The sequence below is a fragment of the Branchiostoma lanceolatum genome, chromosome 2 (genome assembly GCF_035083965.1).
Source record: "Branchiostoma lanceolatum isolate klBraLanc5 chromosome 2, klBraLanc5.hap2, whole genome shotgun sequence".
Lineage (NCBI taxonomy): Eukaryota > Metazoa > Chordata > Leptocardii > Amphioxiformes > Branchiostomatidae > Branchiostoma > Branchiostoma lanceolatum.
Window position 1 is genome coordinate 38,278,198 of NC_089723.1, and position 13,021 is coordinate 38,291,218.

At 43.6% G+C, this 13,021-nt stretch overlaps 1 protein-coding gene across 1 annotated transcript in view; it reads left to right on the forward strand.

Annotated features, from left to right (window-relative positions):
- The window catches only part of LOC136427060 (uncharacterized), a 107,706-nt gene continuing 94,685 nt past the window's right edge, over positions 1-13,021 (forward strand). The window contains exons 1-4 of the mRNA XM_066415777.1: positions 1-145; positions 7,033-7,061; positions 8,034-8,176; positions 9,879-9,992. Coding sequence (XP_066271874.1) covers positions 1-145; positions 7,033-7,061; positions 8,034-8,176; positions 9,879-9,992 — 431 coding nt within the window. The remainder of the gene's footprint in view (positions 146-7,032; positions 7,062-8,033; positions 8,177-9,878; positions 9,993-13,021) is intronic.

The following is a 13,021-nucleotide window of genomic DNA, read 5'->3' on the forward strand; positions in this document are numbered from 1 at the left end:
ATGGCCGAGTTAGGGCCCAGCGGACAGGGTGGCTGGGGTACGGAGGAGTTAGGGCCCAGCGGACAGGATGGAACAGGGTGGCTAGGGTACGGCCGAGTTAGGGCCCAGCGCACAGGGTGGAACAGGGTGGCTAGGGTACGGCCAAGTTAGGGCCCAGCGGACAGGGTGGAACAGGGTGGCTAGGGTACGGCCGAGTTAGGGCCCAGCGGACACGGGATGGAACAGGGTGGCTAGGGTACGGCCGGGTTAGGGCCCAGCGGACAGGGTGGCTAGGGTACGGCCGAGTTAGGGCTCAGCAGACACAGGATAGAACAGGGTGGCTGGGGTACGGCCGGGTTAGGGCCCAGCGGACAGGGTGGCTAGGGTACGGCCGAGTTAGGGCTCAGCAGACACAGGATAGAACAGGGTGGCTGGGGTACGGCCGGGTTAGGGCCCAGCGGACAGGGTGGCTAGGGTACGGCCGAGTTAGGGCCCAGCAGACAGGGTGGAACAGGGTGGCTGGGGTACGGCCGAGTTAGGGCCCAGCGGACAGGATGAAACAGGGTGGCTAGGGTACGGCCGAGTTAGGGTCCAGTGGACAGGGTGGAACTGGGTGGCTGGGGTACGGAGGAGTTAGGGCCCAGCGGACAGGATGGAACAGGGTGGCTAGGGTACGGCTGAGTTAGGGCCCAGCGGACAGGGTGGCTAGAGTACGGCCGAGTCAGGGCCCTGCGGACAGGATGGAACAGGGTGGCTAGGGTACGGCCGAGTTAGGGCCCAGCGAACAGGGTGGAACAGGGTGGCTAGGGTACGGCCGAGTTAGGGCCCAGCGAACAGGATGGAACAGGGTGGCTAGGGTACGGCCGAGTTAGGGTCCAGCGCACAGGGTGGAACAGGGTGGCTAGGGTACGGCCGAGTTAGGGCCCAGCGGACACGGGATGGAACAGGGCGGCTCTACCCTTAGGGTGGGGGTAGAGCCCAGCAGTGCTCGCAAAACTGGGGGAGGGGGTGGGTAATTTTTGGAACATGCTTACCCCCATGAAATGTTCAAAATTCAAACTCTCTGAAACACTGTTCCATGCATTTTAGATTGAAGCAAATTTGATTCACTTGGCATTTGGAAGCCCTTGTTGATTTTCTTTGTTTCAGATGTAATTTCAAGCTTACCGAAATACATTATTTTATTTCATGTCGTATTGAAGGTTCAGATCGTTGGACAGGGAGAAATTTGTATCCGTCCCGATACATTAAGTAAATTGCGGAGATGGAGGGATGGGTCCCGGAGACAGGCCTGTGGCGGAGTTAGGGCCCAGCGGTGTCCGCCACTGTAATTATTGGGCTTCGGAACAAGCATCGGAATGGGGGATGGCGTCCAGTAATGGGGGGAATCTCGCCGGACAACTTGTGGTTTTAAATATGTATTGACCGTTGATGGGGAAGGGCATGAATGCAGCGGTCGTGGCTTCAAATGGTTGGCAGGTTGGGAACTAGCCGCCTGGAAACTGTCAATTGGTATTTTCCTAGAACAATCGTAGAGTGGAACTCGTTGCCACCAAGTACCGTATAAGCATCCTCATTAGACAACTTTAAACAATGCATGCAGTTAGATATGCGAAGGTTAGACGTGGCAGGTCGTTTGGTGTAATATAACCAGCTGCTGCCGTGCCGCGTGCCTGCGAAGCTGGTGTATTTCGCCGAAGGGCGATTATACCGGCTTGATGGATACAGAATGATACAGATTCAGACTACAACTGTTACAATAAAGAAACAAAAATGTTGTTTTCCATGTACTGTATTTGTCTGAGCGTTTGTTTCCATGCACCCAAAGTCACAGTTCCTTATTCAATGACAAGTGCCTGTTATAAAAATGAATAAAAAATAAAAATAATTTAAAAAAACAGTCAGGATGGACAAAAGCTTGAGTAATCATTGGGAAGACTGGACTTAATGGCACCAACTTGTTTGACCCATTATTAGGCCCCATTAATTCAATTTGTTGTTCCCCCCCCCAAAAAAAGAATATTGGAAAACAGGGTTTGAGTTTGTACCTACACAAAATGTTTCATGGGGGAATATTGTTAGATGCAAGTTTTCCTCCTTGGCCTCCTTTTCATTTTGTTTGCTTGCTTGCTTGCTAAATTTTTGCTTTGAAATGCCTGAGACCAAAAAATGAAACAGTGTGGCCCTACGTAGATGACATATTTTTATGATGGACATAACTATTTTGTGGTCAACGTGATGTTATCATCAGAAAGGATACAAAATCCAACTCAGCCTAGACACGTTTGGAAAATTTGAGAAAAGTAGGATCTTCATCTCATAAGGCTTTACCAACTTTGGTCCGTAACTTTTGGAATGTATGCTTAAACCTGGGTAAAATTGATATTGCCTGCACTACATATTAGGTACAAATGTACGTGAATGTGTGCGTCAGCTTGATTGTAATATATGTAACACTTCTTCCTCCATGCTAGTGTAAATGCGCAGTTAGTGGCATGTGCCTTATCAGCCCACATTATTTCAGCAGTTACAAGTTGACCGAACCATTTGATAAGCCGGTACAAATTGGAGGAATGGGCTGTGAACAATTGCAACGCCATTAGAAAAGCTAACACACACTCCTCCTACCATCATCCTCCCTAAATCCAGCCAGCCACCTTGCACTTAAAAGTCAATGTAGGAAAGATTTCATCTCAGACATATGTGTGCGTGTGCATTTCTGCCACTCCTATACCTATAATGTTGCCGGTACTGAAAATGTGCGGCAATGACAGCCGTTATTTTGTGTTTCGCTGCTTGTTCGTGTACAGTCATTACGCTGCTATCATTTCGAGGAAGGCCCTTTACTTCATAGCGTCCGGTAATGAGTATTGATGGTTGAAACATTGACAGAGATTGGCAATTTTACCCCGAGAACTCAACTCCGCTTGAGCTACTGGAGCGTTGTACAGCCAGCGTCCTTTAATGCCATGTCAAACCATTTATTTAGCACCCTTCTCAGACGGCGTGGCACTTTCCTCAAATATACGGTGGGCGATATTTCATTGTGACATGAAATATTAGGGCAGGCAATACCCCGTGCCATCTTTGCTGTGCTGGAAAGGGCAGGGAAATTTCCCAGAGGACCCGCCAAAGAGATATTTTATTTTCTGGACTGTTACGTCCTGCTTCGTCCCTATTATCACCGTGTAGTGCCCTGCTCTGTGCCAGGAAGCCGTCCTTTCTGCAACAATTTTGGCCAAACTACATATTACTCTGAGATGGGCAAATACTCAAAAATAAAACAAACTACAGTGTACATGTAAGTTAACTATTTTGTACATGATTGTATAGAATGTGTCCAGTTCATACATGTAGACAGAAACCGTAGTATGAAGATAGCGTGTATTACCCTGTTCTGTGCCAGGAAGCCGTCCTTTCTACAACAATTTTGGCCAGACTACATATTACTTTGAGATGGTCAAATACTTTGAAAAATAACAAGCTAGATTTAAAAGTCTAATATGGTATATAGACTGAATCTATGGTATGACGACAGCATGTATTGCCCTGCTCTGTGCCAGGATGCAGTCTAGTTTTGGCTAGACTACATGTTACCTTGAGATGGTCAAATGCTTCGAAATAAAACAAGCTAGATTTAAAATTGACTAATATCGATGTAGACTGTACCTAAGGTATGATGGTAGCATGTAGTGACTTGTTCTACATGAATGCCAAGATGCAGTTACTTTCTACAACAATTTTGGCCAAATAATTTGAAATAAAACAACAATTTTGGCCAAATAATTTGAAATAAAACAAGCTAGATTTGAAATTGACTAATAACGATATAGACTGAACCTAAGGTATGATGGTAGCATGTAGTGACTTGTTCTACATGAATGCCAGGATGCAGTTACTTTCTACAACAATTTTGGCCAAATAATTTGAAATAAAACAACAATTTTGGCCAAATAATTTGAAATAAAACAAGCTAGATTTAAAATTGACTAATATCAATATAGACTGTACCTAAGGTATGATGGTAGCATGTAGTGACTTGTTCTACATGATTGCCCGGATGCAGTTCTTTCTACAAAATTTTTGGCCAGACTTCATATTACATTGAACTGGTCTAATACTAAATAGACTGTTGAGTAGTGTGTGAAATTGTCTACTATAGAGTGACTGAACTTGTGGTATAACTAATGAAGATCTGCATGTACAGTTGCACAGTGAGGAAGAAATATGACATGATATTAGATTAGATTATAAACAATGCCAATAAAAACTGGGTACATGAAACAAATATCATGGATGCATGTCAATCATAACTCATGTTGACCAAAGTGACCACATTTTGAAATGTCCATATATATATATCGTAAATGTAACAGCTCTTCCCACTTTCTGTGGGGAAACATCCCAACGTCCATTTGCTTATAACTGTGTTGCCCCTTGAAATTCATATTTGCGAATAGGAGCACTGGTACACCTAACCTGAAAATTTAGTTGAACAGAAAAGATTTTGAGTGCACAACACGAAATAAAGACAGTAGAATGTCATCAAAACCTAAAAAAGAAACCTTACTGCCTTTTCAGAGCTTGAATATGAGAACTTCAAAATTTGTAAACAAGTAACACAAGGAAGTTTTTATTCATTTCATCATACTTTAATGTCAAGATTATGCTATATATCAGTGCACAAAAATACCTTAAAGTTTATGAATAACTGGTTGTACCCACCATCAAAAATTAGGTGCACTGCTGCAATTCTATCCCAAATTCACATTGTAACTTTCTTTGTTTATTGTTTATTCGCATATATGTACAATTATAAAAAGATAAACAGGGCAAAAAGAAAACATGCAGGGGGGGGGCAGAAGCCTAGGTGGCTTTTCATGGGCCTCTCCTAAGCTAGACAATGGGAATTTTTACAAAATTATACATAATCAAAACTAAGCAAAATTAGCGAAAGAAAAAAATTGAAATTGTACCATAAATCCTAATGAAACAAATGGAAAAGAAGAGGAACTACATAATTTATCAAATTACCATTTACAATTCTCTAGATTGCATGCTCATTGTGACATCTAACTGGTAAAACAAATGTCAGTCTAAACTATCTTAATGAGCCTATTGATAGACATGATACATCATCTATGCCACAATGAAATTTGAAATGTTTTGACAAGAGACGTCATAACAAAAAACAGTATATAACACTGCTCGGGAAGTACAGTTTCCGGATTCGAAGGAGCTAGAACCTCCTTGACTGAAATCCCTATTTTTCAACTTTTTTCTTCCTGGATGTACGTGAATCTTTTACATACAAGTTATAATTCTCACAAAAAAGCCCAACTCGTAAGCCTGCTAAGGACACGTTGTCTCCGCTGGTTTCAGTGGGAGGGAAGGCACATGAACTCATTGTGCTCAGAATTTCTCGAGAGCCACCAAAGAAGAAACCGTGTACAAGAAGAACCGACAAACAATCAGAAAATAGCATATGACAAGCACAAAAAAGCCCCACTCATGAGCCTACTATGGAGGCTAGGAGCACGTAGGCTCCGCTGGTTTCAGTGGGAGGGAATGCACATGAACTCATTGTGCTCATAGTTTCTCGAGAGCCAGCAAACAAGAAACTGTGTACAAGAAGAACCCACATACAATCAGAAAATAGCATATGACAAGCACCAAAAAAAGCCCCACTCATAAGCTTGCTATGGAGGCTAGAAGCACGTAGGCTCCGCTGGTTTCAGTGGGAGGGAAGGCACATGAACTCATTGTGCTCAGAGTTTCTCGAGAGCCAGCAAACAAGAAACCGTGTACAAAAACAACCGAAATACAATCAGAAAATAGCATATGACAAGCACAAAAAAGCCCAACTCATAAGACTGCTATGGAGGCTAGAAGCACGTAGGCTCCGCTGGTTTCAGTGGGACGGAATGCACATTAACTCATTGTGCTCAGAGGTTCTCCAGAGCCAGCAAACAAGAAACCGTGTACAAGAAGAACCCACATACAATCAGAAAACAAGCATATGACAAGCACAAAAAAAGCCCCACTCATAAGCCTGATATGGAGGCTAGAAGCACGTAGGCTCGCTGGTTTCAGTGGGACGGAATGCACATTAACTCATTTAATGGGCCATAAAAATGTGCCCCAGCTAGTTTAATCAGTGCTTGGGACCAGCGCAATAATGACGCTTACCGAGAAAGTGATATCATCGGACTCCTCAGATTACCCCTAATCCGGGGTATCGTGTTCTAAGGCTGATTGTTGCAACTGGATAATCATCACAGGCCACAGGAAGTAGAGAAGATGTTGGGAGAAGATGAAACAAATTGGTCTGGACCACTCGACCTCTGACCTCTGGGGGCATTGTTGCGCATGAGGAGATTGTGACTAATGACCCATGGGTTTGAAGGATAGTCCTGTCATGGATGTCGTTCATATTAATTTCCCATTGTAATGGCTTCACCATAAGTGAATGATGAGCGACTTTTGAAAGTTTCTGCACCAAATTGATGAGAAGGTTCCTACAAAAGAATGTTAGTTTAAAGGAAAGCTACACAAAAAAATTGAAAATCCTTCTATGCTATGCTTAATATATTCCAAAGTCAAATTCTTACTTCAAGTTGTTTCACATTAGTCCGTCATAGTTCTGGGATTTTCAACAGTTATCTCGCCTGATAATTGAATTATATGACGTCAGTGTTTCAAATTTTTCATCTGATGATTGAATTTTAGAACACTGACGTCATATAATACAACCAACAGGTGAAAAATTCGAAACACTGACGTCATATAATTCAATTATCAGGTGAGAAGGCGTCAGCACGGCATAAGTTGCAAACTGTGGAAAATCCCAGAACTATGACGGACTTATGTGAAACAACTTGAAGTAAGAATTTGACTTTGGAATATATTAAGCATAGCATAGAAGGATTTTCAATTTTTTGTGTAGCTTTTCTTTAAGAAAGAAGCAGATCAGAAGAAGACAAGAACTTTGCAACTCAAACAGACCTGAGTCATCTAACATCTAACTAATTATTTTTTACTGATCATTTTCAGATTCGCTGACCGCAGCTCAAGCAGGAAAGGTAAGTCACTCCTGTTTTAATTGGATAGCCATCTTCTTTATTGCTACATTGTAGATTTTGCCATCTCTCTACATCATGCACTAACTGTGCTCTGCCACATTTTTGTATCATTTATCAAACAAAGACACAATACTGTCGGTTATCACAGGGCTGTCTCCAGCTTTTTTTTCTGTCCCACTCATTGTTTGGGGGTCCATATTGTTGATTAAACAAAGTTCAGATGTCTTGAACGGTTGAGACTTTTGTCCCAACAAGCAAATTTCCGTACCAGGATGGAGGGACAGAACATGGAGACAGCACTGGGTTATCATGAATTTTGGAAAGAAATCACAATCAGAATGTCTTGCTTGCAAGCATGACCAGATTTCCATAGTCCAGTTCTGTGCGATGATTTATGTAAATGACCTAGATGGTCGAAATGAATAAATCAAGGAGATTGCTCCTTTTTTTCGATGTGGTGACATGCAGAGCGATGGCAGCGCATTTGAACATTGACTGGCAGCTGGTTAAGTGTTTGAGAAGGGCTTGAGAATGGAGAGGCGGCATGGATTTTCCTTAGCCTCCTATTGGTGTGTACTCCCTTTGTAATCTATAAGCAGATGTAAGGATCATTCTCATTCTTGATGTTTTATGCCAGTTTTTGCAACATTGAGAAAGATATATTAGAAAAAAGTATGATGGCGTTAAACACCAGGAACTGCTTGGAGATTAGTGGCTTTGTGTCCAGGTAGCATAGAGGTGCTTTCAGTATTTTTTTTTCTGCAAGTAACTGCTAGGATTGCCATCCAATTATTTACTGCGACATGTGAGCTCTTGTGGAACACAAGAACACTTTCCAAGCAAACTTTGGTATGTGTGTTTGACAAACTTTCATGCACTATTATTAACATACACATGATGTGATTAAGAAGGACAAAGTGACTCTACAGGTGGCATGTTTTAACAGAACTCTTGCAATTTACTATGTTCCAGATACGGAGACAGGGTATGCAGAAAGGGACTCATTGTCAACACTCCCAGTGCAAGTGTGCCAATTTCTGTGCACCGTCCAACTCCTCTGTCAAGTCCGCCTCGCGACAGTGTACTGAGTGTCAACACCTGGAGTCTGATCACAGGTTAGTTCATGTCCCTGGTGCTGACTGTGTTTCCCTGTCCCTGGTGCTGACTGTGTTTCCCTATCCCTGGTGCTGACTGTGTTTCCCTGTCCCTGGTGCTGACTGTGTTTCCCTGTCCCTGTTGCTGACTGTGTTTCCCTGTCCCTGGTGCTGACTGTGTTTCCCTGTCCCTGGTGCTGACTGTGTTTCCCTGTCCCTGGTGCTGACTGTGTTTCCCTGTCCCTGGTGCTGACTGTGTTTCCCTGTCCCTGGTGCTGACTGTGTTTCCCTGTCCCTGGTGCTGACTGTGTTTCCCTGTCCCTGGTGCTGACTGTTTCCCTGTCCCTGGTGCTGACTGTGTTTCCCTGTCCCTGGTGCTGACTGTTTCCCTGTCCCTAGTGCTGACTGTGTTTCCCTGTCCCTGGTGCCGTTTCCCTGTCCCTGGTGCTGACTGTGTTTCCCTATCCCTGGTGCTGACTGTGTTTCCCTGTCCCTGGTGCTGACTGTGTTTCCCTGTCCCTGGTGCTGACTGTTTCCCTGTCCCTGGTTCCGACTGTGTTTCCCTGTCCCTGGTGCTGACTGTGTTTCCCTGTCCCTGGTGCTGACTGTGTTTCCCTGTCCCCGGTGCTGACTGTGTTTCCCTGTCCCTGGTGCTGACTGTGTTTCCCTGTCCCTGTTGCTGACTGTGTTTCCCTGTCCCTGGTGCTGACTGTGTTTCCCTGTCCCTGTTGCTGACTGTGTTTCCCTGTCCCTGGTGCTGACTGTGTTTCCCTGTCCCTGGTGCTGACTGTGTTTCCCTGTCCCTGGTGCTGACTGTGTTTCCCTGTCCCTGGTGCTGACTGTGTTTCCCTGTCCCCGGTGCTGACTGTGTTTCCCTGTCCCTAGTGCTGACTGTGTGTCCTTAGTCCAGTTGTTAGTGACACTGCCTCTGGATCAAGATAGTGGTAGTTCGAATCCCCGTCACTTGACATGCACATTACTGGTCTGGGTTGCAGTCCTTAGGACGGGGTGTTAAGCCATGGTCAACTGTTCATTGTATGTATTGAAGAGAGCTACAGGAATTTCCCAGTACGATGAAACTGTAAATACTGTACAGCGTCTGTCTTCTCTGTCATGACCATTAGAAGAATAGCTCTTTAGTGAGCTAGACTGGTTCGAGATCACTCTCACTCTTCACTGACCTTAATAAAAAGGCTCTTTGTACACAGCCAAGTGTTTTGTTCAACCAACGTCTGTCACCTTCTGTAAGTTAAAAGTTAAAATCCTCCCACACCATAACTGATGTATAGGGCGGTGCCCATCCCTGTTTCATAGCCCTGGGCCACACTGTGGTGCAATCACTGTAGCAGGGGGCTAGTCCACTGGCAGTGGAGTGTGTTTAACTTCCATACTGTTTCAGAAGTATGTACCATTTTTATAAAGTCTTTGGTAGGACTCAATGCACCTCTTGTCCAGAAGTGTCCTAACCCGGGGCTTGAAGCCGGGCCTTCTGTCCAAGTAATTTGAACCAGATGTGGCAAGTACCAGAAGCGCAGACCACTACACCAAGGGACACTCCTTCACCTTCTGTAAACCAGGCAGAATTGCCCTGAGGAAGGTGACATGTAGACGGTCACTGAAATGTCAGTAGACTAAAACACTTAATTATGTACAAAGAACCTTTTTATTCAGTGACTTATCAACCTGATGAAACTATTCACGGATCTTCACCTCCTTTTCGCAGGGTTCCCACCAAGTTTGACCAGCAGCTGGCCCGGGAGCAGGCTCAGGCAGACAGGACCTCCTGCGTCCTGCCAACGTGCAACTGTCAAGGGTTCCTCAGGCCTACCAGTCAGAGGTAAGGTGCAGGGAGTGTTTGTTTCGTTGATGAAGGTTAGACATCCAGGTAGTAAGATACGCCAAAAATAGTTACTCAAGCAACTGGCTAAGATTTGGAATTGTTTCTTTGTTTGGCATAACGAATATGCACAACATACGCCTTTGGGCGTAACACGCCAGTATTATACAGCAACTACAAGCTGCGTAAGACCGGTCTGTTGGGTTTGATCCACTCACATTTGGAAGGACCTCTACTCTTTATTTATTTATTTATTTATTTATTTCGATTTACCACATTTGTGGAAGGATTGACATAACAGGTGAACTATCACCTTTTCAAGATGTCCTCCCAGACCGGACTGTAAGGTTTGGACCATCGCACACCGGGGCATGCCCCTACTCTTTTTCGAAAGATGTGGTGGGTTCTTTAACGTGCGCGGGGTGTGGCTCTCCCCAAACACGGGACCTCCATTTAACGTCCTATCCGAGGGACGTTCCTAACCCTAGATGAGCTAGGTACTCATTTACACCTGAGTGAAGTGAGGAAAGTCGTGTTAAGTGCCTTTCCAAAGGGCACAACGTCGGGGCGCAAGTCTGGACATGTCTCTGGGCACACCGGGATACGAACCGGGGACCCATTGTTTGACAGCCAAGTGATCTACCACTGCGCCACACGGACGCCACTTTTCACAACATTTCTTTTTGAGAGTGAGTTACTATGAAACTATTCGCGGGGCATCCGTGCTAGTTTCCACCGACACGAAGGCAAACGACTGTTGACATCTTGATTTACCACCATCCTTACTGTTGTAGTTACAAGACCCGTGATTTGTCGTCCCCCTGTTTTAAAGCTCAGTATCCAGGAATATTGGTCCGTGATGGATACGAGAGATGCCAGCGTGCCGAAGTGAGGAATGGGCCATTTGTGCGGTGTGTATTCGGGGCGTATGGTTCAAATGGCGGGGCAGGGACTTGACATGGAAACGTATGGGGTCCGCCCACAGTTCAGGGGTTGAGGTACATTGGAATACCAATCTGACATAGTGTGAGCGCAACCTTGACGGTTCACTTGAAGGGTTGCCACCTCCGCAAAAGATAGTTCTTTACTTGGGCCATGCTAATTTGATTTGCTGGTTCTGTCAGATTTGAAAAAAAGGGTGCTGAACTGCAAAGTCAATACCGATCTGACACAGTGTACATTCAACCTTGACAGTTCACTTGTAAAATATGGTTTACACCTACACCATACCCAATAACTTAGGCCACACAAATTTGATTTGTTTGTTCTTAAATTTGAAAGAAAAGATGCTGAACTACAAAGTCTCTACCGATCTGACACAGTGTGCATCTAACCTTGACTGTTCACTTGTAAAATAAGGTTTCCATCTGCACCAAAGATAGTTCTTAACTTGGGTCACACGAATTTGATTTCTTCTTTCTCAAATTTGAAAGAAAAGATGGTGAACTACAAAGGCTCTACTGATCTGACACAGTGTGTGTGTGTAACCTTGACCGTTCACTTGAAGGGTTTTCACCTCCGCAAAAGATAGTTCTTTACTTGGGCCGCGCTAATTTGATTTGCTGGTTCTGTTGGATTTGAAAAAAAGGGCGCTGAACTGCAGCGAAAGAATCTAGAAGTCAATACCAATCTGACACAATGTACATGTACATTTAACCACTGACAGTTCAAATGCAAGGTTTTCACCTGCGCAAAAGATAGTTCTTTACTTGGGCCACACTAATTTGATTTGCTGGTTCTGTTGGATTTGAAAATAAGGGTGCTGAACTGCAAAGTCAATACCAATCTGACACAGTGTACATTCAACCTTGACAGTTCACTTGTAAAATATGGTTTCCACCTACACCATACTCAATAACTTGGGCCACACGAATTTGATTTCTTCGTTATCAAATTTGAGAGAAAAGAAGGTGAACTACAAAGTCTCTACCGATCTGACACTGTGTGTGTAACCTTGACTGTTCACCTGTAAAATATGGTCTCCACCTACACCATACTCAGTAACTTGGGCCACACGAATTCGATTTCTGTTCTCAAATTTGAAAGAAAAGATGATGAAATACAAATTCTCTACCGATCTGACACAGTGTACATGTAGCCTTGACTGTTCACTCGTAACCTTCCCACCTGCACCAAAGATAGTTCTTTATTTGTCCCCGTGGCACAACCCTTGCTTGGGCCATGCCAATTCAATTTGGAATTGAAAAGGGGTCAATTTTGACTTCCTTTCTTTCACTCTTTCTAGCTTTCAATTGATCTAAAAGGCCATTGTTTGTCTGATAATCGTGTTCAGCATCGTCTGCACATTGCCACCCAGTCCTTGGGTCTGGTGCGAGGTGGATATTGAAAAATATGTTGAATATTGAAATGCATTACTAAACTGCGTTGACACACACAGTACTGTGTCGCTTAGAAACTACCATCACCATCATAATTAAATTCACTAAGACTTAGAATACTTAAAGTTACGTAATTGAAACAGTTTCAACCAAAGTTTAAAAACCTCAAATAATTTTTGTTCAGATGGACAAGTATCATGCATATTGTATAAGATAGACTACTTCACCATATTGTATAAGATGGACTACAACATAATATTGTATTAGATAGATTGGTTAGCCTAATAGAATGTTATCTATGTACCAGTGAGTGCCATACTTTGTACCTTGTACAATTGTTGTGCAATAAAGTTATTTAATTGATCTAAAAGGCAATTCTTTGTTTTGATACTCTAATTCGGCATTGCCTTCAACATTGCCACTTTTCCAGCTTTTAATTGATTTAAAAGGTAATTGTTTGTTTTGATACAGTTTCTGTTATTCAGCATTGCTTTCAACATTGCTTTTAATTGATTTAAAAGGCCATTGTTTGTTTGTTTGTTCAGCATTGTGTGCAACATTGCCACTCAGTCCTTGGGTCTGGTACAAGATGGAACAATGACAAATGTGTTGGATATTGAAATGCATTACTGAACTGTGTTGACACACACAATACTGTGTCTGATAATAGTGTCACTTAGAAACTATATA